The sequence below is a fragment of the Cetorhinus maximus genome, chromosome 17 (assembly GCF_964194155.1).
Source record: "Cetorhinus maximus chromosome 17, sCetMax3.hap1.1, whole genome shotgun sequence".
Lineage (NCBI taxonomy): Eukaryota > Metazoa > Chordata > Chondrichthyes > Lamniformes > Cetorhinidae > Cetorhinus > Cetorhinus maximus.
This window is the reverse complement of record NC_135895.1, coordinates 43,111,166-43,138,801: the sequence shown is the minus strand read 5'-3', so window position 1 is coordinate 43,138,801 and position 27,636 is coordinate 43,111,166. Positions and strand designations below refer to the sequence as shown.

The window sequence follows — 27,636 nt, the reverse complement described above, 5'->3', positions numbered from 1 at the left end:
ACAATGGAAGGGAGTGATCTGAGGGGTTCAGATAACTTTACTCCCACCAATATTTCAATCACACATGAAACATGTACAATATTTGTTACTGGTGTCATCAGTGGGAAATTTTTTGGGGGGTTGGTTAGCTCAGTTGGCTAGAGTTTGGCGCAGAATGATGCTGATAGTGCAAGTTAAATCCTGTGCTGGCTGTGGTAGTTCACGGAGGCCTGTCTCCTTGTCTTACCCTACGCTTGATGTGGAGTGGTGCCCATCAAGCTATATAACCAATTGTCTATGTCTAATGGAGAAAGATGCCTGTGGTCCTTTGCGGACTACAGCTAATTACGGTGGAAAATATTACTTCTCTATCCATTTAATGTTTGGGGTGCAATTTGAAGAGATATCACAATTGCAGGTTTAAATAAGCCACCAGACCATTGAGCATTTCTAATTAACAAAGGTAGATCACAGAGTACATTTTATATACTTCTAAAGGCTTAGCTCCCTTGATTCTCTTCCTTTAATATTTTCTTCTTCCACTCCTTGGTAAGAACGAGTTTCTTCCTGGTAGACCGTTCCACAGGCACCAATCGCCACTGCTTTTTCTTCTATGTGACCACCATTCATGTGCGCGTTTTAGCAGGGAATATGATCGCAGAAAATCACAGTTGAGCCCAATTCTGTCCTCACCCAACATTTGCACAATTCAACATGATTTTATTTAGCAGAGATATACCAATAAAAAAAAACAATTTTAAGTCAGAATTTGATTTTACTGTCCAAACTTTAATTGCTGTGAAAATTCCTTTTGCTCCCTATGCAAATCTTGTGCTCTGTTTTTGAAAAGTTCAGCTTTTTCATTATCTCTAGATGTACCTTCTCCTAGTTTGTACATTCGACTAGTGTTTGCACATGCCCAGATATGCCCTAGATCACATGCTTTAAGAGAATATTTTAGGGCCATGGCCATATCCTTGGTCACTCCTGGTGCTCCCTGGATGTAGAGAGTACTTAGATTGAAACAGCTGGCTACGAAATTCCCATTGCAGGCTTTGGTGTAGTAATCTCTGGCTTTCACAGAATCTGGTTTATTATCGAATGCTTGTCCATCATGAGCTAACAATCCAGCATTGTGGCAGGCATCAACTGACTTCTTACCATCTTTTCCACATGATTTAACAAAGCATTCATAGGCAGTCTTCAGATTTTGTTGTAATCCACCTGAGTTAAAAACATCAAATATTCAGGTTTGTTCTGAAGATGTGTCACTGTTTATTACTAAATATAAATACATTTCTCTATTAATTTAGTATCAAAAAACATATTAGCTGAATCAGCTAAAACATCAACCAATGTAGTTACCAAGGTCAATGTTTATCAATAAGACTTGAAGTTTATTAACCAAGACATAATGATGCAGTGCAAAAACAAAAATATCTGGAAAAACTCAGCAGGTCTGGCAGCATCTGCAGAGAGGAACACAGTTAACGTTTCGAGTCCGAATGACCCTTCAACAGAACTAAGTATAATGATGCAGTGCTTGGGTTTTTTGTCAGATGGAATGTTATTAAGGCTTCATTAAAATGGAATAGATTGCATGTGAATTTTTTTGCCCATGTCCAGTTGGATTGTGAAAAACATACAACAGAATTGCCATATGGACTTTGTTTTTATCTGAGGAGTTATGGTCAGAGCATTTTCAGCTATAATACACTAATCAAGAGGTCTGTTGGAGATTGCAATTTTGAATTATGAATTAAATGTTTTTCAGCAGCATTTTGTCTTAAGTGTGCTTTTTAATTTTTGCAATGGCAATCTTTTGCAATATTGAACAAGCATTGTGGCAACTATGAGGTCCCAAGCTAATATGAATCAATGACTGCTCAGTTTGACCCCTGTATCAGGGAACATTCTAAGAACCAATGCTGTAGTTTTACAGCATTGGTGCAGTCTGAGGTCAAATGTAAAGCACATCTTTCTAGTTTTACACTAATTGGCAGTTTTATTACCAAACCCAAAGTCTGTATTCAAAAGGTGAACTCCAGTTTTCTAGTGCAGCTGGCCTTTCACATTTTATTTTTAAAAGAAAACTCAGTATTATGGAACTATAGCAAGCTACTGATTTCTAATGATTGAAAATAACTATACTGTCAGCTCTTCTGTATCAATTAGAAACCTCAACTGCAGTCAGTGGCCTGTTAACAATGTTGATGCAAGCAAGCAGTATTACCAAATAGAGATTGAAAAAAAGACAAAGAAAGACATACTGTACCTTTTCCAATTATATAATAAGAACCAAGCTTATAGCAGCTTTCACCATGCTGGTTTTCCTCACAGTTGTGTTTCAATACCTGAGCAGCTGCTTCATAATTTTTTTTAATTCCTTCCAAATAATCAGCAAGACGTTGACACCCTGACAAGAGTCAAATGTTAGATTTTATGAAATAAAGTATCCTATCAAGAAGGTTATATAGCTTTGTAGTTTTTAAATATATATATATATATAAACGCCATATACTGTACTCTATACTCATCTCTGGCAATTAATGATTAACAGATTTACATTTGTAAAGAAAAAAATGGTTTATTGATATAATATACTGTGATAATCACAGGGAGGTTTATTTTGTTAATTATAAAATCATAGGCCAATCAGAGCCAATTTTGAAAGCTAACTGACCATGGTTAAGTTTGAAGACTGGTTCTCATCCTGCACTTCAACTCTTTTTGTTCCAGCCTGTGCAGAGTGCGCTCCATGTGCCACTCTTCCTATTTAAGTGTCTGTCTGTCACATTCATCTTGGTTCTGTTATGTAATATGGACATTCAAGATTCAATTGTGTAACTATTGGTGGCCAGTGGGAGCATGCCTTCCTGCAGGTAGCCAATTATATTTGCCATCAGCAACCCTCAAGTCCCAAATGGCCATTTGAAAACCTACCTCAGGAAATGGGTCTGGGTATATCCAGGAGCATAAGCGCCTCCTGAGTTACATACATACGAACATACGAAATAGGAGCAGGAGTAGGCCACGTGGTCCTTTGAGCTTGTTTCGCCATTCAATAAGATCATGGTTGAGCTGATTGTAACCTCAAATCCACATTCCCGCCTGCCCCTGATAATCTTTCACCCTCTTGATTATCAAGAATCTATCTACCTCTACCTTAAAATATTCAAAGACTCTGATTTCACCACCTTTTGAGGAAGAGAGTTACAAAGGCTTACAACCCTCAGAGAAAAAAATTCTCCTCGTCTCTTTCTTAAATAGACAACCTTTTTAAAAAAAAATAATGGCCCCTACTACTAGATTCTCCCACAAGAGGAAATATCCTCTCCATGTCGACCCTGTCAAGACCCCTCAGGATCTTATATGTTTCTATCAAGTCACCTCTTACTCTTCTAAACTCTAGCAAATAGAAGCCTGGCCTGTTCAACCCTTCCTCATAAGACAACCCGCCCAATCCAGGTATTAGTTTGGTAGACCTTCCCTGAGTTGCTTCCAATGCGTTTACATCCTTCCTTAAATAAGGAGACCATACTGTACACAGCACTCCAGATGTGGTCTCACCAATGCCTTGTATAACTGAAGTATAACCTTCCTACTCTTATATTCAATTCCCCTTGCAATAAATAATAACATTCTATTAACTTTCCTAATTACTTGCTGTATCTGCAGACTAGCCTTTTGTGATTCATGTGCAGCACTGTGGGTGTACCTACAGCACATGGACTGCAGCGGTTCAAGAAGGCAGCTCACTAACACTTTCTCAAGGGTAATTTGGGATGGGCAGTAAATGCTGACCTAGCCAGTGATGCCCACATTACATGAAGGAATAAAAAAAGTGCACGAGCACTCCTAGATCCCTCTGCATCTCAGGGATCTGCAATCTCTCACCATTTAGATAATATGCTTTTTTATTTTTCCTGCCAAAATGGACAATTTCACACTTTTCCACATTATGCTCTATTTGCCAGGTCTTTGCCCACTCATTTAATCTATCTAAATCCCTTTTGTAGCCTCCTTCTGTCCTCTTCACATCTTACTATCCTACCTATCTTTGTGTCATCAGCCAAATTTAGCAACCATACCTTCAGTCCCTTCATCCAAGTCATTTATATAAATTGTAAAAAGTTGAGGTTCCAGCACTGATCCCTGTGGCATACCACTTGTTACATCTTGTCAACCAGAAACAGACCGATTTATGCCTACTCTGTTTCCTGTTAGCTAGCCAATCTTCTATCCATGCCAATATCTTACTCCTTACACCCTGAGCTTTTATTTTTTCCACAATAACCTTTGATGTGACACCTTATCAAACCCCTTCTAGAAATCTAAGTACAGTACATCCACTGGTTCCCCTTTATCCACATCATATGTTACTTCTTCAAAGAACTTCAACAAATTGGTTAAACATGATTTCCCTTTCACAAAACCATGCTGATTCTGCCTGATTACCTTGAATTTTTGCAAGTGCCCGGCTATAACGTCTTTAATACCTTCTAACATTTTCTCTATGACAGATGTTAAGCTAACTGGCCTGTAGTTTCCTGCATGCTGTCTCCCTCCCTTTTCGAATAAAGGAGTTACATTCGCTATTTTCCAATCTATTGGAACCTTCCCCAAATCTAGGGAATTTTGGAAAATTAAAAGCAACACATCAACTGTCTCACTAGCCACTTCTTTTAAGACCTTAGGATGAAGTCGATCAGGACCTGGTGACTTGTCAGCCAAGAGCTCCCACAAGTTGCTCAGTACCGCTTCCCTGATGATTGTAATTTTCCTGAGTACCCTCCCTCCCTTCCATTTCTTGGTTTACAGCTATTTCTGGGAGGTTATTTGTATCCTCTATAGTGAATACTGATGCAAAAAACTGTTCAATTCATCTGCCATTTCCTTATTTTCCATTATTAATTCTCCAGACTCAAGGCAGGATTTTGCCCTTGGTGGATGTGCGGACCCCACTGGCTCGGCAGCGGGTGGACAGCTGACCCCCACCCCTGAAACGGGGCCTGCCGCAATTTTGACTGGGCGGGCCGCGCTTCCTGTGCTTGGGGGGGGTTGTGGGAGGAGAGGGAATCCCCAGCTGTCAAAGCGCGCTCTTTCACGTGCATGCACACGAAGGAGTGCACCGCTCCCTGAGACTAAGTGCTGTCTCAGGGAAATTAGTGACAGTGTACAAAACTCAAAAAATGGAAAAATAAAAATATTATTAACATGTCCCCCTCATGTGGCAATGTCACACTAGATGGGACATGTTAATAAATATCACATTACACTTATTAAAGTTTTTAAAAAGGAACATGAAACCTCATCCACTCAGAAGCCCACTGGGGCTCCTGGCCTGCCCGCCAGCCTTAAGGTTGGACGGGCAGGGCCTTTAATTACCCTGTCAATGGCCTCAATTGGCCATTGACAGGTCGACGGGCGGACAGCTGATTTCGCTGTCCGCCCGCCTTCTTGAAAACCTAAAGGGACCAGGATGATGTCGGGGGTTCCTCCCGACGTCATCCTGCTTCATTTTCCCATTGGTGAGCGGGCCCCGTCCCCAAATCGCCGATGGGAAAATTCTGGCCTCACTTTCTATTGGACCAACACTCGCTTTGTTAACTCTTATCTTTTTAAAATAGAAACTCTTACTATCTGTCTTTATTTTCTTTCCTCATCAATCTCTTGGTCATTGTTTTTTTATGTTCTGCCCAATCTTCTGAGCTGCCACCAATTTTTGGACAATTATATGCTTTTTCTTTAACTTTGATACTATCTTTAATTTTTAAATTAATGGCAAGAGAACAAGGGAGATGAGGTGATTTTTTTTAATATATAGAATACACTGCCTGAAGAGTGGTGGAAGCAGAATCAGTAATAACTTGGAATGGAGAATTGGACATATATTTAAAAAGGGCTAGGGGCAAGAGCTTTCATAGAATGGCCTCCTCCAATGTTACATAATTCTATATAGTATAATAAAACAAGAAGTGTAGGAAAAGCTCAACAGGTCTGGCAGCATCTGTGGAGAGAGAAACTGTTTCTCAGAAATCTGCAGTATTTCGCTTTTACATAATCTTATGTATCATCAATTAGATCAGAGCTAAATTATGAGCAACACTGCAACCCACGACTTTACTGATTGGAGTTTTCTTTTTACAAGCTGTTGATTTCATTTATTACCTTCCGGATCTTTCTCTTTGTGACACTGGTAACTGTACTCGATTCCTAGATTGTCCAGAAACTCTCTCACTTCTGCTTCATCCTGGAAGTTGATAAGTCCAGCCATCACTCAATCGCTCACAGCCAGGATGGAGGCCAACACAATCTCACCGCCTCCGCGCTTAACTCCAAGGTCAAGTTCAAACAGGCCCGAAGTGCGACCGCCACTTAGCTGTCCCTTCGCCTCACCGAGTCAATACCGTCCGGCCGCCTGAACAATGGTGCACCGCCGCCATCTCTGAACTTCCCGCACTCACTAACAGAACATCGCCACCGCTCCGCCCCAACCTCAACTCTCACCTGCATCCATCAAACCTTCATCGGCCAAGGCAGGGAAACAGCCAATAGGGAGGACGCAATTATGATTGACATCTTATCATAACCAATAGGTGGAACGGGAAAGAGGGGCACCTCGGCAATGAGGGACTGTGGTGGTCCGGGGTATAGCCAATGGGTTTCGAGGGAAGGTTAAGGCGGAGTTAAATGTCGCTCTGTCACAGCCGAGAAGTGTTTCCGGGTGATGGCAGGGTTTTCAGAGTTATTTGTATAGGCGGTGTATCAACAAAAATCCCTGTTGTTTGGAGGAAAACGTTATTTCTTAAATATCTTCGGCAATTAAGATGCGAAATGGTCTGCTTTAGTAAGGTGCTCGGCGACCTTGTGTGAATAGATCTTTGTTGGGCCGTTGGTTTTCCCCAGTGATGTTCATGTTTTTAATCCGTCGGAAGCTCCGCTAGTCTCCCGGTCGTCGCTTGTCGCCATGGTAAGAATGTTGTGTTGTTTAAATTTAACGGTTTTCCCAATGTTGAACGTTGCTGCTACTGCTCGTGAAGCCCCGAGTCCCCGGGCTCGAGGCGGAGCCGAACAGCGCCCTCAGGCTCGACGACAGGCTTCTTTGGCTTTATTAATTGATGTATTGAAGCGCCGGGCCACAATTTTCATCGATTCGAAGATTTTTTTTTGTCATGAGCGTTATAAATTCTGCAAAAAACGGCTTAAGGACAGTTCTCGTAGAATTATTATTTTAAAAATCTTCATTAGTCCAATATTGGAACCATTTTACAATGTACACAATAATTGCTTGTGTGTTCGATCTCTCCTAATTTGCAGCTGGTTTTGCCTTTATAATTCAACAAGGAGTAAATGCGAAAATGAATCGCAGTGAGTGTACTATTACTGTGAAATGTTGAGAAAATTTGCAGCTTTCTCCGGATTGGAGTAAATGAATGTAAATTTAAAAATTAATGCTGTTGTGTTCTCTTAATAGGTTTGTTCAATTCTCAGTGATTAAACTTCTTCCAGCATTGTGCTTGGATGTGCTGTTACCATCTGTCTCAGTTTTACACAATTGCCAGTCTTTGACCAAATATTTATGTTTTAAACTGCCTTCACAAGTCAAAACCATCTCGTACCACTGCTGAACAAAAACAGAATTACTTGGAAAAATTCAGCAGGTCTGGCAGCATCGGCGGAGAAGAGAGTTGACGTTTCGAGTCCTCATGACTCTTCAACAGAACTGAGTAAAGTTAGGAGAGGGGTGAAATAATATTATTTCACCCCTCTCCTAACTTTACTCAGTTCTGTTGAAGGGTCATGAGGACTCGAAACGTCAACTCTCTTCTTCTCCGCCGATGCTGCCAGACCTGCTGAGATTTTCCAGGTAATTCTGTTTTTGTTTTGGATTTCCAGCATCGGCAGTAGTTTTTTGTTTTTATCGTACCACTGCTGAACTTGCCTAAGTGTGCCATTTAACACCTGGCGACAGCAGTGTGAAAGGCAAAGGATGCATAGAAACAGGCCATTCCATTAATCGTTACAATCGTCATGCTCATTTCAGCAACACTAGGATGCATATTTGATTCAAATTATAAAAGATACAGAAGGATGTGAAATTGTAGCTGCTGGCCTCCATGGTCTGCTTTTGTTTCTAATGTGCTCTGTATGGTTCTGGTGGGGAGGGGGGTTGAGTGGCGGAAAGCATAGAACAGCAATGTACTGGTAGATATTTTGAAGGTAGTAGGTAATATCAGACTGATTTTTTAAAAATCTGGATGCTTAATCAAGAATAATGCATTTGGTAATTTTTGAACAGTGATCAAGTTTCTTTTATATTGAACTATAGAGTAAACAATTTTCAGAACAATTATTGCGTGTGCACTTGTAGCGGTGCAAGAGATTGATAGCATTGACTGATCAAGCTAGGCAGTATTTTTTGAGCAATTTCTAAATGCTTTGTGGAGAAGGTAGCGATGTAAGGGAAGTGCTAATTTGCCATGCATTCACACTACTAAGGTTACCTTTGCTGAAAAGCAGTTTTGCCCTCATGCTTTTGCATAGAGTGTAAATTAAGGCCAAATCAATTCTGAAGCCAAGCAAGGCTATCTGTTCCAATGAATCTTTCTCCAGTTTAAGGTCAGGTCCTGACTCTGGATTCAAGCCATATTTTCATTATAACTGCAAAATCAGTGTGAATACACTTAGATTTATTTCACCATTACTTCAATACACCGTTTACTTCATAATTTACTTTTTCTCATTTTGATATTTCACCATTCTTATTTTTGTGCTTTCTTTCAGTATTTTATTTAATAGCAATGTTTCTTTTTATTGCTAATTTTTATTGTATACTTTGCAGTAATGCATATTTAAGCTGGGAGTGAGGGATGTGAAGTTAAAACTAACCAGGATCAGATAAGTGAAGGGTGAAATTGAGAATATTCATTCAGTAAACAATTTAATGATGGGAATATGGAGAAGGGGAGTAAAATCAAATGAACTAATTATAAACAGGGACACAACTGAAGTGAAGTAAGAAGTAGCTTAGACAATGAAATCACAGGAGTAGTGCTTTAGCAAATCATATATTGTAATGTATGTAGTGTTGGATGTGAACTGGAGCAATTATATTGCAGGAAGATCTAGACTAGCATTAAGAAGAATGTTGCATATTGGACAAGAATGTGGAAAGCATTTTGGACATTAATACATTTAGGAGGAGGGATAGAAAGTATAAGTAAGGAAGTGGAGTGCCAATATTAATAATGTGATTACTTGCTGTAGAAAGAATTAATGTAGACAAGATTTACAGAGAGTAATTATGATTGGAACTAAAATATTTAAAAAGAAGGCATTTGTTACATTAGTAAGGGTGTATTACAGACTACCAAACTGTGGGAAGGAAATGAAAAAAGACATTTGCATTTGGATTAGATAGATGAGTAGGAAAGACAAAATTATTTTTCAGATTTTCTTTATCCACTTAGTGTTTGGTGCAGAAATGGACAAAAGTGAATAGAATTCATAAAATATATGATTCTTTCCTCAAAGAGTATGCAACTTGCAATAAGGGCACAAATGTTGCTAGATCTGGCTATCAGTGAGGTAATAGCTCAGTTACTGGGCTAAATGTGGGTGGTACCTTGGTAGTGACCACAATATGATGACATAGTGGTAATGTCACTGGACTAGTAATCGAGAGGCCTGGGCTAATTCTCTGGGGACAGGGTTCAAGTTCCACCTCAGTAGCTGGTGGAATTTAAGTATGATTAATAAACCTGGAATATAAAGCTAGTCTCAGTAATGGTGACTATTATTGAAAAACCCACCTGGTTCACTAATATTCTTTAGGAGAGGAAATCTGCCACCCTTACCTAGTCTGGCCTAAATGTGACTGATTCTTAACTGTCCTCTGAAATGGCCTAATAAGCCACTCAGTTCAAGGAAGGCAACAGGCAGGCCCCCATCCCATGAAAGAATAAAGGGGAGTTAATATAAAATCTAGAACACTGGGTTGGATTAAGACAGCAAGCTGAGGTGGAGTGAGAGATTGGCATGCAGGATTTTTTTATAAGAAGAATTTTCCAAGGTAAAGAATAAACATTCCATTTTTTTTAAAAAAGCAAATACTTGCAATCTCAGGATACCAAAGATAAATAAGAAGGTGGAAAACCAATTAAAAGGATTATAATAATGAAAAAATAATGAAAACCTTGAGGATAAGTTTGAGTGAGATAAGGAATACAAAGAGGGAATATGAAGATCTCTTCCAGAAATCATCAAAACAGTAATTGAAATGCAAAAAATTGTAGTTGCTGGAAATCTGAAATAAAAATTAAAAATGCTCAAAATATTTAGGTCTGGCAGCATCCGTGGAGAGAGAAACTGACAATGTTTCAGGTTGATGACCTTTCATCAGAACTGGGAAAAGTTAGAAATGTACTAGGCTTTGAGAAAGGGGTGGGTGGGAAAAGGGCAAAAAGAGGTCTGTGAAAGGATGAAAGACAAGAGAGATTAAATGACAGAAGAGAGAGTCATAGAGAGTCAGAGGGAATGGTGATGAGGCAAGAAAAGAAACAAAAGATGTGCTTAGAGCAGGTGTGCTGTTGTTACAAAGCAAGAAACAAAAGCAAAACCAAAAAATGTAAAAGAAAAGGAAACAAAATAGGTCAGAGATTTATGGTCATAAATTGTTGAACTCACTATTGAACCTTGAAGGCTGTAATGTGCCTATTCGAAAGATGAAACGCTGTTCCTCAAACTTACGTTGAGCTTCACCTCTGAACAGTGAAATAGGTTAAGAACAGAGATATCAGCATGCAAGCTAGTTGGCGAATTAAAATTGCAAGCCACCAGAACCTCAGGGTCATGCTTGCAGACTGAATGGAAGTGTTTTGCCAAGTGGTTACCTAATCTGAGTTTGGTCTCCCACAATGAAGAGGAGTTCCGTTTATGACTTGTGGATGGGCTTTGGGGAGTGAGGAGGTGAATTACTCGCCTCTGACCTGTTCTTGTAGCCACAATATTTATAGGACTTAGGAGCAGGAATATGCTATTTGGCCCTTTGAGCCTTTTCCACCATTTGATAGGATAATGGCTGATCTGGTTGTGGGCTCCACTACACTTTTTCTTGACTCTTAACAGAAATCTAAATCTGCCTTTAATAAATTTAAAGAGACAGCTTCCACCAACTTCTGGGGAAGAGAATTCACACACCAACGACCCTCTTGAGAGAAATAAAATTTTTCTCAACCCTGTCTTAAAGGGGAGACCTCCCTCTTATTCTTAAACTATGCCCCTGAGTTCTAGTTTTCCCCCACAAGTGGAAAGATCTTCTCAGTATACTCTCAGATATTGTATGTTTCAATAAGATCACTTCTCATTCTTCTAAACGCCAATGGGTAGAGGCCTAACATGTCTAACTTTTCTTCGTAAGAAGTCCCCTTCATCCCAGGAATGAGTTGAGTGAACCTTCTCTGAACTCCTCCTAAAGCAATTATATCTTTTTTAAAAAAAAGAGACAAACTGTACACATTACTCCTATGTTATCTCACTAAGGCCCTGTATAGCTACAGTAAAACTTTCCAACTTTTATATTCTATTTCCCTTGCAATAAATGTGATTTATGTTAGAACACCTAGATCCTTCTGTACCACGGAGTTCTGCAATCTCTCTCCATTTAAATGATGTACTGCTTTTCTATTCTTCGTGCCAAAATGAGCAAGTTCACATTTACCCACGTTGTACTCTATCTGCCAAATTTTTGCCCACTCACTTAACTTGTCTGTATCCCTTTGCAGACTCTCTACCTCCTCTTGACAGCTTACTTACTTATCTTGGTGTCATTGTCAAATTTAGCTACCATACATTCGGTCCCTTCATAAAAGCCATTGATATGGATTCTAAATAGTTGAGGACCCAGCACTGATCCCAATGGCACTCCACTAGTTACAGCTTGCCAATCTGAAAATCAACTGCTTATCCCTACCTAATGCTTCCTATTAGCATGGATAAAGGATTGGTTAGCTAATATGTTACCCCCTGCACCTTGTGCTCTTATCTTGTGTAGTACCTTTGATGTGGCACCCTATCAAATGCCTTTTGGAAATCAAGTATACCACATCTACCAGTTCCTCTTTATCCACCTTGAATGCTACTTCATCAAAAAAGCTTTAATAGATTAGTTAAACATGATTTCCCTTTCACGAAGCCATGTTGGCTCTGCCTGGTCACATTTGTGATTTTCTAAGTATCCTGCTGTAACCTCCTTTAATAATGGATTCTATCACTTTTCCCTATGACAGATGTTAAATTAACTGGTGATGGATAATGATGTCACCCACCTCAGTGCTTCTTCCAATTTGTGTTCAGCATGGAGAAGGACTGATTTAATCAGCTATTGGAAGGCTTCAGGTGATAATCAGCAGAAGGTTTCCTTGCCCATGTTTGACTAGATGCCATGAGACTTCCTCGGGTCCAGAGTCATTGTTGAGGACTCCCAGGGCAGCGCTCTCCTGATTGTATACCACCGTGCCGCCACCTCTGGGGCAGGACGTACCCAGGGATAGTGATTGTGACGTCTGGGCCATAGTCATACTCATCGAATCATACCTTGCAAATAATACCAGGCTATTGTTTGACTAGTCTGTGGGACAACTCCCCTAATTTTGGCACAAGCCCCCAGATATTGGTAAAGAGGACTTTGCAGAGTCAACAGGGCTGGGTCTGCCATTTCGTTTCCGGTGCCTAGATCAATTGCGGGTGGTTTGTCCACCATATCTAGAAAATACCAAATATTGGAAATTTAGACTTTCGTTTGTTTATTTTGTTTGCAATGACCAGCTTTGTTTTTTTAATAAAATATCAAATTTTGAAAAATCTTACTGTACATTGGATCAGGTTGTATTCTGTTTGAATGTGGTGTTCTTTCAAAGGAGCTAAAACATATACGTGTAGATTGCCTGTCTTTCTTTCCTGGGCCTCCTTAGAATATCTGTTTTTGCTTCATTTCATTATGAGAACAGTATTAAGCATTCTGTTATGAACAATCTAAACTTTGCTTTTTATAATCAGCTGATGTTGTGCTCCTCCATCCTCAAGTTTTTACAAGGTGATGGTTGATTGGGAGTTACAAGTATGCTGTTTTTAATTTTATAACCAGAGTACAAGATTTATTGGAGGAAATGTGATAGGATGCGCACAACAAGAGTACTTCATTTTTCAGATTAGTTTTTGAAAACAAGCTGCATAACTATGATGAACAACATTCTGGAGCTATTTTCCTCTTCCTCTTTTAGGATATTTTAAGTGCTAAGAATGTGGTCAGATTGTTTATTCACAGGCAGTTGCATGTGCTGCTGGTAACACTCCAAGGCATAGAGTATAGTGCTATTCATAGACTCAATATAGGTTTCATTTTTATATTTATCTCCTTCTTAAATCATAAGCCAGTGAATGCAATGACACAAATTTTCCTTTAAGGCTATCAGCCCTCGTTGTTAATAAGGATTGGATCAGGCGGCAGATTCCAGCATCTGCACATTTGCAGTTAAATATGGAAATCAGGAAGTTGCTGTCTGAGGTTCTGCGAGAATAGTTGTCGTTGCTGCTCCTCTTCCTTTTCCATAACTTTGCTACACTGGTCTTTCACCAAAAGACCTGGCTTTCACACACATACAAAGTCAAACATGCCAGAAAACATTAGGCCTTGTCCATTTACATGAAAGTTTTTTTTATATATAAACAGCATGTTAAGTTGTCTTTACTGACGAACAACCTCTTTGGCACTGAAAAGTAATGATTACAAATATGTAGTCAAATTCCTCCTTTTTAATTATTGGAGAGTTTTTTGAAAAAAACTTAACTTTTTCCCTTAGTTTTTTTTTGTCTCTTTCCTATTTTTGTTTTCTTCTGTTTATTTTGCTTTCTATGTGATTTTTACATTGAGTTACACGTTCCGGTTTAACCTCTGTCTCAATAAGTACCCTTCAATCTGGTTGAGGAGACACAATCCTGTTCACAACAAGATTAGTTTAAAAAAAATACTATATTGCAGAAAGGATGGAAGGTTAGTGGTAAGCTTCAGAATAAAGTGAATAAAATGCATTAGTCAAAGAAAACCTTTATTTCTACACCTGTTGTCAATTAGATAAATAGTGTATTCTATAATTATTTAGTTCAAAATAACTTTCTAATTTGCAGTTTTTCTTCCCTTACAAAAATTGGTAGTTCATGATTTTTAGGAAGTTGCAACAATTGTTACCTCCTTGCAAAGGATTGTGCTAAATTTTCAATAAACTTGTTTTATATTTAAAGGCAGTATTTTGTTATGTTCTTTAATGTCTGTACCTGCAGGATAGTTTCTACTGGAATGGCAATGCACAAACAGTACAATTGTTTTGGCATGTGTGGAGAAGTGTTTCACTCATTTAACAAGCATGATTTAAAAGGTGAAAATTGAACGGTGATTGCGAAAATTTGACAACATTGTTTTGGAATTGCTGCTGGTTTTATGTATGGAGTCCTGATTTGTGTGACAACCAGCTGCCTGTCTGCTCCATCTCCTTTTTAAAAATGCTTCAACTACAGGGTCGTTACCTCAGACTCGGTAGTGAGAGCAGCAATATAAATGGAAAAACCTGCTGCCAATTACTGGAAGATTCTTTGGTGTTTATAGTGCATTATTTAACACTGGTAAAGATCACGTTCCTGTAATCTAGAGGAATGTGGATCATCAGAAGGGATAATTATAAGGCAGCAATTCAATGAAAGGATTTTATAGCCCTCATTTTATATGGCAATGGAGGACTATTAACGCCTTAGTGATTTAGTATTTTTTTCCCCTCTTTAGGGTGAAGGAGTGGGGTTAGAATTCACAGTCCTAGATGCCTTGATTTCTAAAGTTCTGTGTTGCAAGATTTACAAATAAATATTATACTGATTTGTATATTTGTAAACTAAAGTTTTTTAAACTCCCAATATTCACGCTCATGTCTTTTAGATATATTAGTTCTATGCTCATTTCTCTTTCTTTTCTACCAACAGGAAGATTTCTCTCCCCTTTCATTAACCGATATATGCTTAGATTTCTTGAGGGTGAACTTGAACAAATTTTGTTGGGAAAGGACAGATGGCTCATTCTGTCTCAAGGAAACTGTGGTGTTTCCACAAGAACTGGCAGATCGTTTGCTGCAGAAAATGTCCCTGAATGGTAAGATGGTGTTTGCTTTATCTCTTTAAGTATGGAAATCAAAACCCCTCAGCTGCAGATTAGGTATATCACAGGCATATGCAGATAATTGAAAAACAACATTTCACCTCTTCCACCCCTCAAATATATTAAAGTCGATTGATTTTAAACTAGGAATAGTTTGTGTGTAATATCAACAGGATAAACTTTTTCAGACTTGGGGGCCCCTGGAATAATGTTGACATGCTTGCATTGCCCCCTAAGATGATCTATGGGTACCCTGGGATTGGGGAGTTAAAAGACGTTTGCACAGAGCTCTGAAACAAAATGGTTGGTGATCCTTTTTAGGATTCGGTAATAATTGATGCCGCTGTGGCTTGAGAAATGTTTCATCAAGAATAAGTAATTTCTATCTTCCCTTTAGTAAGCACATCAGCCGGAGCTCAGGTGAGAGCCTAGTTTGAATGGTCAATGTGTTAATCAGCTTCTAGATGTGGACTTTATCCATTGCTTTTAATTTTAGTTCATTATTTTCTTTTTTTGCCCTATTAGCAAAGTAGCAAAAATGAAAAGTACAATGATCTTGTATTTTTTGTGGCATCATTAAAAACAAGATTCTCTAAAAGTTTAAAATAATAAACCAGGAAATGATCTACATTGCAAAAGTGAAGGGATGGCTATTGCTGGGTGACAGTAGTGCAGTGAGGGGGAAAAAATGGTCTCTGTTCCTCCTAATCCAGTTTAAAGGAACATTTAACATGAGGATCTAAAATGGGCCCATTCTCAGGTGCTGGTGTTCAAGAAAGGGAGAGAAAACTGGGAAGTACAGGCCGGTTAGCCTGACATCCAGTTGTTGAGAAAATGCTGGAATCTATTATTAAGGAAGTCTTAACAGCACACTTTGACTAATCATAGTGTAATTTTCTGATTCAGTGGTTTTACAAAAGGGGAATCATGTTTGACAAATTTATTAAAGATTTTTGAGGATGTGACTAGTAGGGTAGACGGAAGGGAGCCAGTAGATGTAGTTTACTTGGATTTCCAAAAGGCATTTGATAAGATACCACACAAAAGGTTAATAAACAAGATAAGGGCTTGTGGAGTTGGGAGTAATATATTGGCATGGGTAGAAGATTGGTTAACGAACAGCAGAAAGAAGGGATAAACAGGGCATTTTCAATTTGGCAAACTGTAACTAGTGGAGTGCTGCAAATGTCTGTACTTGAGCCTCAGTTATTTACAAATCTGTACCAATGACTTAGATAAAGAGATCCAAGTTTGCTGCTGATGCAAAGCTGGTTGGGAATGTAAGCTGTGAAGAGGACACAAAGAGGCTGCAAAGAGATATAGACAGGTTAACTGAGTGAACAATAGATGAAGTATAATTTGAGGGAGTGAAGCTATTCACTTTGATAGTAAGAATAGAAAAGCAGAATAAGGCCAAATGTTTCTGTTCAGAGGGTATATTTGTACAAGGAACTCCAGAAAGTTAACAGACAGGTATAGCAAGCAATTTGGAAGACAAATGGCATGTAGGCCTTTATTGCAAAAGGATCGGAGTACAAGAATAAGTAAGTTTTGCTACAATTGTACAGGACTTTGGTGAGATCACATGGAGTATTGTGCACCGTTCTGTCTCCATATTTAAGGAAGGATATAATTGCCTAAGAGGTGGTACAGCAAAGGTTCACTAGGTTGGTGCCAGGACTGAGGCGCTGAATAGCTTGGCCTACCTATATTCTGAGGTTTAGAAGAATGAGTAGTGATCTCATTGAAAGACTGAAGGAGCTTGACAGGGTAGACAGAGAGGTTTTTTTTTCCCTGGTTGGGGAATCTAAAACGTGGGGGAGCAGCTTCAGAATAAAGGGTTGATCATTTAGGACTAGGGTGAGGAGAAATTTCTTCATTCAGAGGATCGTGAATCTTTGAAATTCTTGACCCCAAAAAGTTGTGGATGCTCCATTGTTGAGTATATTTAAGGCTGCAATTAACAGATCTTTGGTCACTCTCTCAGGGAATCGAGGAATATGAGAAGCAGGCAGGAAAGTGGAGTTGAGGCAGCAGATCAGGCTTGAGGGTCAAAGGTTTCCTATTGCTCTTATCTCTTTTGTTCTTAAGGTATTGGTGGGGATTGTGGAAGATGCAGATGGTGCAATGTCTACCACTCTAGAAGGCATTGGATAAGGTTCCACATAAGAGAGATACATTTCTATATTAATATTCATTGCAATGATTGTTTGTTTCTCCAGTTGTTTGACCTATTGGATTTTGAATGATGTGAAGATGTGCATACCTATAATGCCATTGGTTGCTACTTTATTCTTATTTCCCCAACCCCTTTTGGCAGAGAACAGTTTGATGGTATGAAATGGGTTAAGTACTGTTGGGAACAGGTAAAAATAACGTTAGGCCTGGTTTACAGCAAAATGAAATTTGGACATGAGTGTGATGCAAGTTCAGAATAGCAGTTTGTCTGAATTAGTTATGAATCAGTCAGTGTATTCCTCCTGTTCAGCACTTGTCCACAGATATCCTCCAATCCCACCTAACTAGGGAGGGCACACAAGACTTAAAATTTCTCCTCAAGTTTGTGCAATGTGCATGTAATCTGTAAAATCAGTAGGAATAGGTGAAGTTCTGTTCTATTACTCTATATAGATTCAGCTACTTAACATTGATTTATAACACCAAATCTAAGCAGGAGAGGTATGCTGAGGTAATCTTGGTTCTTGCTGGTGCTGACTCCAAGCACTATATTTGGACAGTTTATAATAGCAAATGGTTGTGATTTGCAGATAGTATCTAGGTCCATACAATCTATGAGAAATGGTAATCTTAATCAGCAAAGAGCAGTGCGGCTTTGCAAAAGTTAATCTGCACTTGCAAGTTTTGGTTGCAAATCTTTCAATGGTTATATCTGCTATTGTTGTAACTAAAAATATACATAGCTATACTTCTCGCTAAGAATTAATAAGAACACCACTGAGAAATGGTAATGTCAGTGAGAAGCGGTCAACAAAATAGAAGAAAGCTTGCCTGGAGTTCCTTCCCAGCCTCGTAGAGTATGTGTGAAAGATGTAGAAACTTCAACCAAGAAGATGCTGGAAACGCTCAGCAGGTCAAGGAAGCTCCTTTGTGTTGAAAGCTATGAAATACCGTCCTTGAATGAAATTAGGAACCCTTAATATATCTTTTGGGAAAGAGTGTCTGCAGCAATAAACCACATATAATTGGCATTTATATTGCTGTCTTTCTCATTAGCTAGCTGTTGTGAGAAACCGAAAATGCTGCGACAGTATAGCAAACAGATACTCCTCCATATGTTGGGGTAAGGGATTTTCCAGCAATGTTCAGTGAGCTCTTCCATGCAAAAGGTAATACTGGGTTTCATAAATGTTCCTCTCCTTAAGCACTGACATCCCTTAACTTGGTGAGCAAATAAAATTCACCAATCTTTCAGTTCACTAACAACTGGACTTCTCTTTTTCTGTTCTTACAACAGGCGTACTCAACGAAAAGACAGTGGGAATTTTCCGCAGGAACGACCTGCTGCGCTTGAAACGTGCTTGTATTCGAAATGCTAAACTATCAGCAGTTGCATTCAAGAAAGCATTCTGCCACCACAAGCTTATTGACCTGGATGCTTCTGGTGTAAATGCAGACATCACGATAACTGACATTGTAAACGCACTCGTCACAAACAAATGGAATCAGCAGTACCTGCAGTGTCTTATGTTGAATTCATTAACACTGTCTCTGGAAGACCCTTATGAGCGATGCTTCAGCCAGCTAACTGGCCTGCGTGTTTTAAGTGTTACCAATGTTCTCTTCTACAATGATGATCTTAGGGATGTTGCCTCTCTTCCAAGGTTAGAAAGTTTAGATATTTCAAACACTTCTGTCACTGACATCACACCACTTCTGACCTGTAAGGACAAGCTAAAATCCTTGACCATGCACCACCTCAAATGTCTGAAGATGACAACTACACAGATTTTGGAAATTATTAAGGAACTGGTGCTCCTTCAACACCTAGACATCTCTGATGATAAGCAATTTACCTCTGACATTGCACTTCGTTTACTAGAACTGCCCAGCATACTACCTAACCTCCGATCCCTGGATATCTCGGGCAGGAAGCACATAACAGATAAAGCTGTTCAGGCGTTTGTCCAACATCGGCCTACAATGCAATTCATGGGTTTACTTGCTACTGATGCTGGCTATTCTGACTTCCTTTCTGGAGAAGGGAGCTTAAAGGTTGGTCTTCCTTATTTTGTATAATTTTTGCAGAATACAATCTTGGCTTTTATGCTTGGGAAGTTGTTAAACTTTATAATGTTTTATGATGTTTCCAATTCTGACCATTATTTTGTGCTGAGGACTTTGTCTGCATGTTCAGATCTGGTGGTTAATCTACAGTTCACAAGTTTGTGGCAAATGTTTTTACAGAATACTTCTATGAATCTGCACATTTGCAGTAATTTTTATTTTGTCAGATTTTTAACCTAATAAAACAAAACTTAATAGGATTAGTTAAGACAATCAATTAGTTTTAAATCTGCCTTTATCAACGATTGGTATGAAAAACAAAAAAAAAATAGTCACTTTCTGAACAGTGGAGTCTGTATTTGATGTTCACAGTGCATTGAATTTTATTACCTGTTTGGAATGATTATTAGACTAGGAAATTGTACTTTGAAAAAAATTCTTTCATGGGAGGTGGGTATTGCTGGATAGGCCAGCATTTTTATAGCCAATTCCTAATTACACCCCCTCAAGGCAATTTGAATTATAGAACCATAGAAAAGTTACAGCACAGAAGGAGGCCATTCAGCCCATCTTGTCCATGCCAGCCTGAGGACACCCAGGTGCCCTTTCTAATCTTGCCTTCCTGCACCCGGCCCATAGCCCTGCAGCTTACAGCACTTAAGGTGCAGATCCAGGTACTTTTTAAGAGACTTGAGAGTTTCTGCCTCTACCACCAACTTGGGCAGCGAATTCCAGACATCTACTACCCTCTGCGTAAAAAAAAGTTCTTCCTCATGTCCCCCCTACACCTTCTGCCACTTATCTTGAATCTATGTCCCCTGGTTCTAGAATTCTCCACCAAGGCAAACAATTTTATCCTGTCCACTCTATCTATTCCCCTCATAATTTTGTACACCTCAATCAAGTCACCTCTCAGCCACCTTTGTTCTAAGGAAAATAACCCCAACTTATCCAATCTCTCCTCGTAGCTACACTTTTCTAACCCTGGCAACATTCTTGTAAACCTCCTCTGCACTTTCTCTAGAGCTATTACGTCCTTCCTGTAATGTGGTGACCAGAACTGCGCACAATACTCCAGTTGTGGCCTCACAGTGTTTTATACAATTCCAACATTATATCCTTACTTTTATATTCTATACCTCTGCCAATGAAGGACAGCATTCCATATGCCTTCTTTACAACCTTGTCTACTTGAACTGCTGCCTTCAGGGACCTGTGTACTTGTACGCCAAGATCTCTCACTTCATCTACCCCTCTTAGTATATTCCCATTTATTGTGTAATCCCTGTAACTGTTTGACCTCCCTAAGTGTGTGACCTCACACTTCTCTATATTAAAATCCATCTGCCACTTTACCACCCACTCCACCAACCCATCTATATTGTTTTGGAGATTATGGCTATCCTCTACACTATCCACTACTCGGCCAATCTTTGTGTCATCTGCAAATTTCCCAATCGTGCCCCCCACGTTCACGTCGAAATCGTTAATATATAACACAAACCGCAAGGGTCCCAACACCGAGCCCTGTGGAACACCACTTGAGACAACTTTCCATTCGCAAGGGCATCCATCGACCATTACCCTTTGTTTCCTCTTACAAAGCCAACCTTTTATCCAGTTTGCCACATAACCCTGAATCCCATGGGCTTTTACTTTCCTGACCAATCTGCCATGTGGGACCTTGTCAAATGCCTTGCTAAAATCCATGTACACAACATCCACTGCACTACCTTCATCAACCCTTGTCACTTCCTCAAAGAATTCAATCAAATTTGTGAGGCAAGACCTTCCTTTAACAAATCCATGCTGACCATCCCTGACTAGTCCATGCCTTTCCACATGACAGTTAATCCCATCTCTCAGGATTGATTCTACTAATTTGCTCACCACTGATGTAAGACTAACTGGCCTATAATTGTTTGGCATTTCCTTTGATTCCTTTTTAAACAATGGAACTACGTTTGCATTTCTCCAGTCCTCCGGTACCTCCCCTGTATCTAGTGAAGATTGGAAAATCATCCTCAGAGCATCTGTTATCTCCTCCCTGACTTCCTTTAGCAGCCTCGGAAACAATCCATCTGGCCCTGGTGACTTATCAACTTTTAAGGATTTCAACCCTTCGAGTATTTCCTCTCTCTTTATGACTCTTCCGTCCAATATCTCGCAGTGTTCCTCCTAGACTACTATATCTACATCCTCCCTTTACTTTGTAAACACTGAGACAAAATATTCATTCAAAACCCTTCCCACAGCCTCTGCATCTACACACAAGTTTCCATCTTCATCTCTGATAGGCCCCACTTTTTCCTTAACTAACCTTTTTGCATTAATGTATTGGTAAAACATCTTTGGTTTATCTTTAAATTTACTTGCTAATCTTTTTTCATGCCCTGTCTTTGATTTCCTTATTTCCTTTTTTACTTCATCCCTGCACTTCCTATATTCGTCTAGGCTATCTGCAGTGCTTAGTTCTTTGTGCCTATCGTACGCTTTCTTTTTCTGTTTGATCTTCCCCTGTATTCCTCTACTCAACCAGGGGGGGTCTAGATTTGGCAGTACCACTCTCTTATTTTTGTAGGGGTCATGTCTACTTTGTACAATTAGGATCTCACTTTTTAGTGCTTCCCACTGGTTTTCCACAGTTCTATCCTCCAGCAGTGCTGTCCAGTCCACTTCAACCAAGTCCCTTCTCATTTCTGCAAAATTTGCCTTCCCCCAGTTCAAAACTTTTACTCCTGCCTCATCTCTGTCCTTTTCCATGGTAATGCTAAATCTAACTGAATTGTGATCACTGTCACCAACTGTCACTTCACCCACTTGCCTTTCTTTGTTCCCCAAGACTAGGTCTAGAATTGCATCTCCTCTCGTTGGGTTTGTCGCTAATTGGTTGAAAAAATTTTCCTGGACACTGCATGAATTTTTCTCCCTCAGTGCCCCTTATATTGTTTGAACCCCAGTTGATATTAGGATAGTTGAAGTCTCCTACTATTATTGCCCTCTTGTTCTTACAAGCAGAAATTTGCCTTCGTATTTGTTCTTCTATCTCCCTTTCACTATTTGGGGGTCCGTAGTATACTCCCAGTAGTGTGACGACCCCTTTTTTATTTCTAAGCTCAATCCATAAAGCCTCGTTTGTTGACCCATTTAGTATATCATCCCTTCTCACAACTGGAATTGAATCTTTAACCATTAGTGCTACCCCCCTCCTTTTTTATCTCCTACTCTATCATGTCTGAAGACTCTATAACCAGGGATATTAAGCTGCCAGTCTTGTCCCTCCTTTAGCCAGGTCTCCGTTATAGCAATGACATCCTGCTGCCATGTGCCTACCTATGCCCTTAACTCATCTACCTTGTTTGTAATACTCCTTGCACTGAAGTATAAACAGTTTAACCCCATCAATTTCCCTTGCTGGACACTTTTTGTAAACTTTGCTTCTCCTGTAACTCCATGTCTATCACAATGTCCCTAGCTAATGTTCTACCTTCATTTTTCTGATCTGAATCTGACCTATCTGATCCTACTCCTGGGATCCCATCCCCCTGCCACACTAGTTTAAATACTCCCCAGCAGAACTAGCAAAAGCCCCCGCAAGGACACTGGTCCCAGCTCTGCCTGGGTGCAGCCCGTTCGGTTTGTACAGGTCCCACCTTCCCCAGAACCGGTCCCAGTGCCTCAAGAATCTGAATCCCTCCCGGCTACACCATCTCTCCAGCCACGTGTTCGTTTGGTCTATCCTCTTATTCCTGCTCTCGCTAGCACGTGGAACTGGGAGTAATCCTGAGATTACTACATTTGAGGTCCTGCATTTTAATTTATCTCCTAACTTCCTGTACTGAGCTTGCAGGTCCTTATCCCTTAGTTTACCTCTGTCATTGGTACCAGTGTGCACCACAATCACTGGCTGTTTACCTTCCCTCCCCAGAATGTCCTGCAGCCGCTCCGTGACATCCTTGACCCTGGCACCAGGGAGGCAACATACCATCCTTGATTCACGTTTGCGGCCACAGAAGCGTCTGTCTGTGCCCCTAACTATTGAATCCCCTATCACCATAGCCCTGCCACTTGTTTTCCTCCCACCCCTCTGAGCAGCAGAGCCACCCACGGTGCCGTGAACTTGGCTGTTGCTGCTTTCCCCTGAGAGGATATTGATTTAATGAATCGTTTCAGAACCAAATATTTAATTTCAAAAAGACTTTTTTTTAACTATTCATTCATGGGATGTGGATGTCGCTGACTAGGCCAGCATTTATTGCCCATCCATAATTGCCTTTGAGAAGGTGGTAGTGAGCTGCCTTCTTGAACCAGTGCAGGCCATGTGGTGTATGCGGACACAGTGCTGTTAGGGAGGGAGTTCCAGGATTTTGTGCAGCAGCAGTGAAGGAAGGCAATATATTTCCAAGTCAGGATATTGAGTGGCTTGGGAAGGGAACTTCCAGATGGTGGTGTTCCCATGTGTCTGCTGCCCTTGTCCTTCTAGATGGTAGCAGTTGTGAGCTTGGAAGGTGCTGTCTAAGGAGGCTTGGTGAGTTCCTGCAATACATCTTGTAGATGGTATACACTGCTGGCATTGTGCGTCAGTGGTTGGCGGCGTGAATTTGTTTATGGAAGGGGTGCCAATCAAGTGGGCTGTTTTGCCCTGGATGGTGTCAAGCTTCTTGAGTGTTACTGGAGCTGCACTCATCCAGGCAAGTGGAGAGTATTCCATCACACTCCTGACTTGTGCCTTGTAGATGGTGGACAGGCTTTGGGGAGTCGGGAGGTGAGTTACTTGCTGCAGGACTCTGAGCTGCTGACCTCTTGTCGCCATGGAATTTATATGGTTAGTCCAGTTCAGTTCTCGTCAATGGTAACCCCAAGGATGTTGTTAGTGGGGGATTCAGTGATGGTAATGTCATTCATTTAATACAAGGGGTGATGGTTAGATTTTCTCTCGTTGGAGATGATTATTGTGTGGCACGAATGTTGCTTATCACTTGACAGCCCAAGCCTGGATAGTCATGAATGGTGCTGAACATTGTGTAATAATCAGTGAACATCCTCACTCCTGACCTTGTGTTGGAAGGAAGGTCATTGATGAAGCAACTGAAGATGGTTGGGCTGAGGACACTACCCTGAGGAACTCCTGCAGTGGTCTCGTGGAACTGAGATGATTGACCTCCAATAACCACAATCAACTTCCTTTTGTGCTAGATATGAATCCAACCAGTGGAGCCTTTTCCTCCTGATTCCCATTGACTCCAGTTTTGCTAGGACTCTTTAATGCCACACCTAATCAAATGCTGCCTTGATGTCAAGGGCAGTCACCCTCCCCTCACCTCTGGAGTCCAGCTGTTTTGTCCATATTTGAACCAAGGCTGTAGTGAGGTCAGGAGCTGAGTGATCCCGGTGGAACCCAAACAGAGTCACTGAACATGTTATTTTTAAGCAAGTGCCGCTTGATAGCACGGATGACTCTTTCCATCACTTTACTAATGATCAAGGGTAGACTGAATGGGGTTGTAATTTGCTGGGTTGGATTTGTCCTGCTTTTTGTGGTTGGCACATACCTGGGCAATTTTCCACATTGTCGGGTAGATGCCAGTGTTGTAGCTGCACCCCTAGCCAAGTTCTTCCAGTACAGCAAGTTCTGAAGCACAAGTCTTCAGTACTACTGCCAAAATGTTGTCAGGGCCCATAGCCTTTGCACTGTCCAGTGCCTTCAGCTGTTTTGTGATATTGCGTGGAGTGAATCACATTGGCTGAAAACTGGCATCTGTGGTGCTGGGAACTTCCAGAGGATTGTTATTACCTTATTTTAACTGTGCAAATTACACAATGTTTGGTTTGAGTAGTCTTGCTTCAAGGAAAAGGGTACAAATCATCTATAGATTACACCAGTGGTTCTCTTTCAGTTGATTCATTGCTTGTCTCCTTTTTTGTTTTAACCTATTCTTTTCTCATGTAGAGCAAAAGCTCCCAGTATAACTTGTTAGATCAACCATGACGAGTTGTAAGTCAAGCATTTGCAAACACCTTTTACTTACTTGATCGTTTCAAAAATAACTGAAACGATCGGGTTTTCAGGTTAGAAATTACGAGTTGTTTTGGCACTGGCATATATGAGAACTTGATTCTGAAATGGTCTCCATCTGCAAGTGATCATTGCCTCTTTGTCATGCACTCTATTTGTCCAAACTGTGATATAAAGCTAGTTTCATTTTCCTGAAGTTATATGCTAAAGGTGCAATTTTAAGGTACATATGGGAATTAAATTAGCACTGATATATTTAGGTGGTTGGCCTCCCATGTTTATGTATCTAGCACCAGCTGACGATACCCCAGTACTCATTATATTCAAAATCATTTGGGGTCTCAGCATTGGTAGACAGTAATGGTGGTTTTTCACATTTTCTCTGATACTCCAGCAATATAATACACGAGGATTTGAAACTACTGGAGCCATTTAGCATACAGCCCGGCCCCTGCATCCTGCTGTTCCTGTCTTCATAAAAGTGAGAGGTGTGAGTGCTGAGGAATTAAACAATTCTTTGTTTTGTAGATAGTGTCTGTATTGAGCCCATGTTTTGAGATGACCTGACACTTAACACAGAGTAAATTTCCCATCACACTGTCTGAATAAAATAATCCTTTGTTTTGTGAAGAGCACTTTTGCTGTGCAAGTTTTTTTTATTTCATTCACGGGATGTGGGTTGCGCTGGCTGGGCCAGCATTTATTGCCCATCCCTAATTGCCCTGGAGAAAGTGGTGGTGAGCTGCTGCCTTGAACTGCTGCAGTACATGTGGTGTAGGTACACCCACAGTGCTGTTAGGAAGGGAGTTCCAGGATTTTGACCCAGCGACAGTGAAGGAATGGCAATATATTTCCAAGTCAGGATGGTGAATGACTTGGAGGGGAACTTCCAGGTGGTGGTGTTTCCATCTATCTGCTGCCCTTGTCCTTCTAGGCGGTAGTGGTTGTGGGTTTGGAAGGTGCAATCGAAGGAGCCTTGGTGAATTCCTGCAGTGCATCTTGTAGGTGGTACACACTGCTGCTACTGTGTATTGGTTGTGGAGGGTGTGAATGTTTGTCTTGGTGGATGTGGTGCCAAACAAGTTGGCTGCTTTGTCCTGGACGGTGCCAAGCTTCTTGAGTGTTGTGGGAGTTGCACTCATCCAGGCAAGTGGAGAGTATTCCATCACGCTGCTGACTTGTGCCTTGTAGTTGGTGGACAGGCCTTGGGAAGTCAGGAAGTGGGTTACTCGTCGTACGATTCCTAGCCTCTGACCATCTCTTTGTAGCCACAGTATTTATATGGCTAGTCCAGTTCAGTTTCTGGTCAATGGTAACCGCCGGAATGTTGGTAGTGGGGCATTTAGTGATGGTAATGCTAAAGAACATCAGGGGGCGATGGTTGGATTCTCTCTTGTTGGAGATGGACATTGCCTGACACTTGTGTTGCGTGAATGTTACTTGCCACTTGTCAGCCCAAACCTGGATATTGTCCAGGTCTTGCTGCACTTCGACGTGGATTGCTTCAGTATCTGAGGAGTCGCAAATGGTGCTGAACATTGTGCAATCATCAATGAATATCCCCACTTCTGACCTTATGATGGAAGGAAGGTCATTGATGAAGCAGCTGAAGATGATTGGGCTGAGGACACTACCCTGAGGAACTCCTGCAGTGATGTCCTGGAGCTGAGATGACTGACCTCCAACAACCACAACCATCTTCCTTTGCGCGAAGTATGACTCCAACCAGCCGAGAGTTTTTCCCCCATCCCCATTGTCTCCAGTTTTGCTAGGGCTCCTTGATGCCACACTCAGTCAATTGCTGCCTTTTTGTCATGGGCAGTTACTGCTCACCTCTCTCCGTGTGTGTGCATGTGGTTTTTTAAGCTTATGTTACAAATTCTGTATGTAGCTTTATAGACTGGCTTTTGTGCAGTGAATTGTTTTTCCATTTGCGCATATTCAATGTACATATGGGCATTGCTAAATACTTAAATCTGTGTATATATTTATTATAGATAAACATTCCTTCCAGATACATTCATTGTGCACTAGATAGTCTTCATGACTGAGTAGATTATTGCGGGGGGTGGGGGGTTCGGGGGAGATGGTTCTGGAAAGGGGATATGTAGGCTTACGAAGCAAAAGGATATGGCAGCCTTGCAGGGCTGCTATTTAGTGACAGGACGGGACAGTATACAAACATTTAAAAAAA

General features: G+C 40.6%; 2 protein-coding genes across 3 annotated transcripts in view; one reads left to right on the top strand and one right to left on the bottom strand.

Annotated features, from left to right (window-relative positions):
- Nucleotides 1-678: 678 nt before the first annotated feature.
- Nucleotides 679-6,528, bottom strand: coa7 (cytochrome c oxidase assembly factor 7). Its single transcript, XM_078561096.1, has 3 exons — nt 6,151-6,528; nt 2,255-2,395; nt 679-1,203 (listed from the first exon to the last, which is right to left on the bottom strand). Exons 1-3 carry the CDS (start codon nt 6,254-6,256, stop codon nt 755-757), a joined length of 696 nt encoding a protein of 231 aa, XP_078417222.1. The 5' UTR covers nt 6,257-6,528; the 3' UTR covers nt 679-754.
- A 122-nt stretch (nt 6,529-6,650) lies between these two features.
- The window catches only part of zyg11 (zyg-11 family member, cell cycle regulator), a 61,211-nt gene continuing 40,225 nt past the window's right edge, over nt 6,651-27,636 (top strand). Inside the window, exons 1-3 of one of the 2 annotated variants that reach the window (XM_078561081.1) lie at nt 6,651-6,952; nt 15,010-15,175; nt 18,657-19,414. In XM_078561081.1, the coding sequence (XP_078417207.1) occupies nt 6,950-6,952; nt 15,010-15,175; nt 18,657-19,414 (927 nt within the window). In that variant the 5' untranslated portion in view covers nt 6,651-6,949. Of the gene's footprint in view, nt 6,953-14,319; nt 14,415-15,009; nt 15,176-18,656; nt 19,415-27,636 lie in introns of those variants that run through there. The other variant, XM_078561082.1, reaches the window with a different exon arrangement.

Coding starts and splice junctions, on each gene's coding strand:
- coa7 (XM_078561096.1), bottom strand. CDS start 6,256: ATGGCTGGACTTATCAACTTCCAGGATGAAGCAGAAGTGAGAGAGTTT. Junction 2,396..6,150: donor CAAAGAGAAAGATCCGGAAG/GTAATAAATGAA, acceptor GACTCTTGTCAG/GGTGTCAACGTCTTGCTGAT. Junction 1,204..2,254: donor TTATTATATAATTGGAAAAG/GTACAGTATGTC, acceptor TTTTTAACTCAG/GTGGATTACAACAAAATCTG.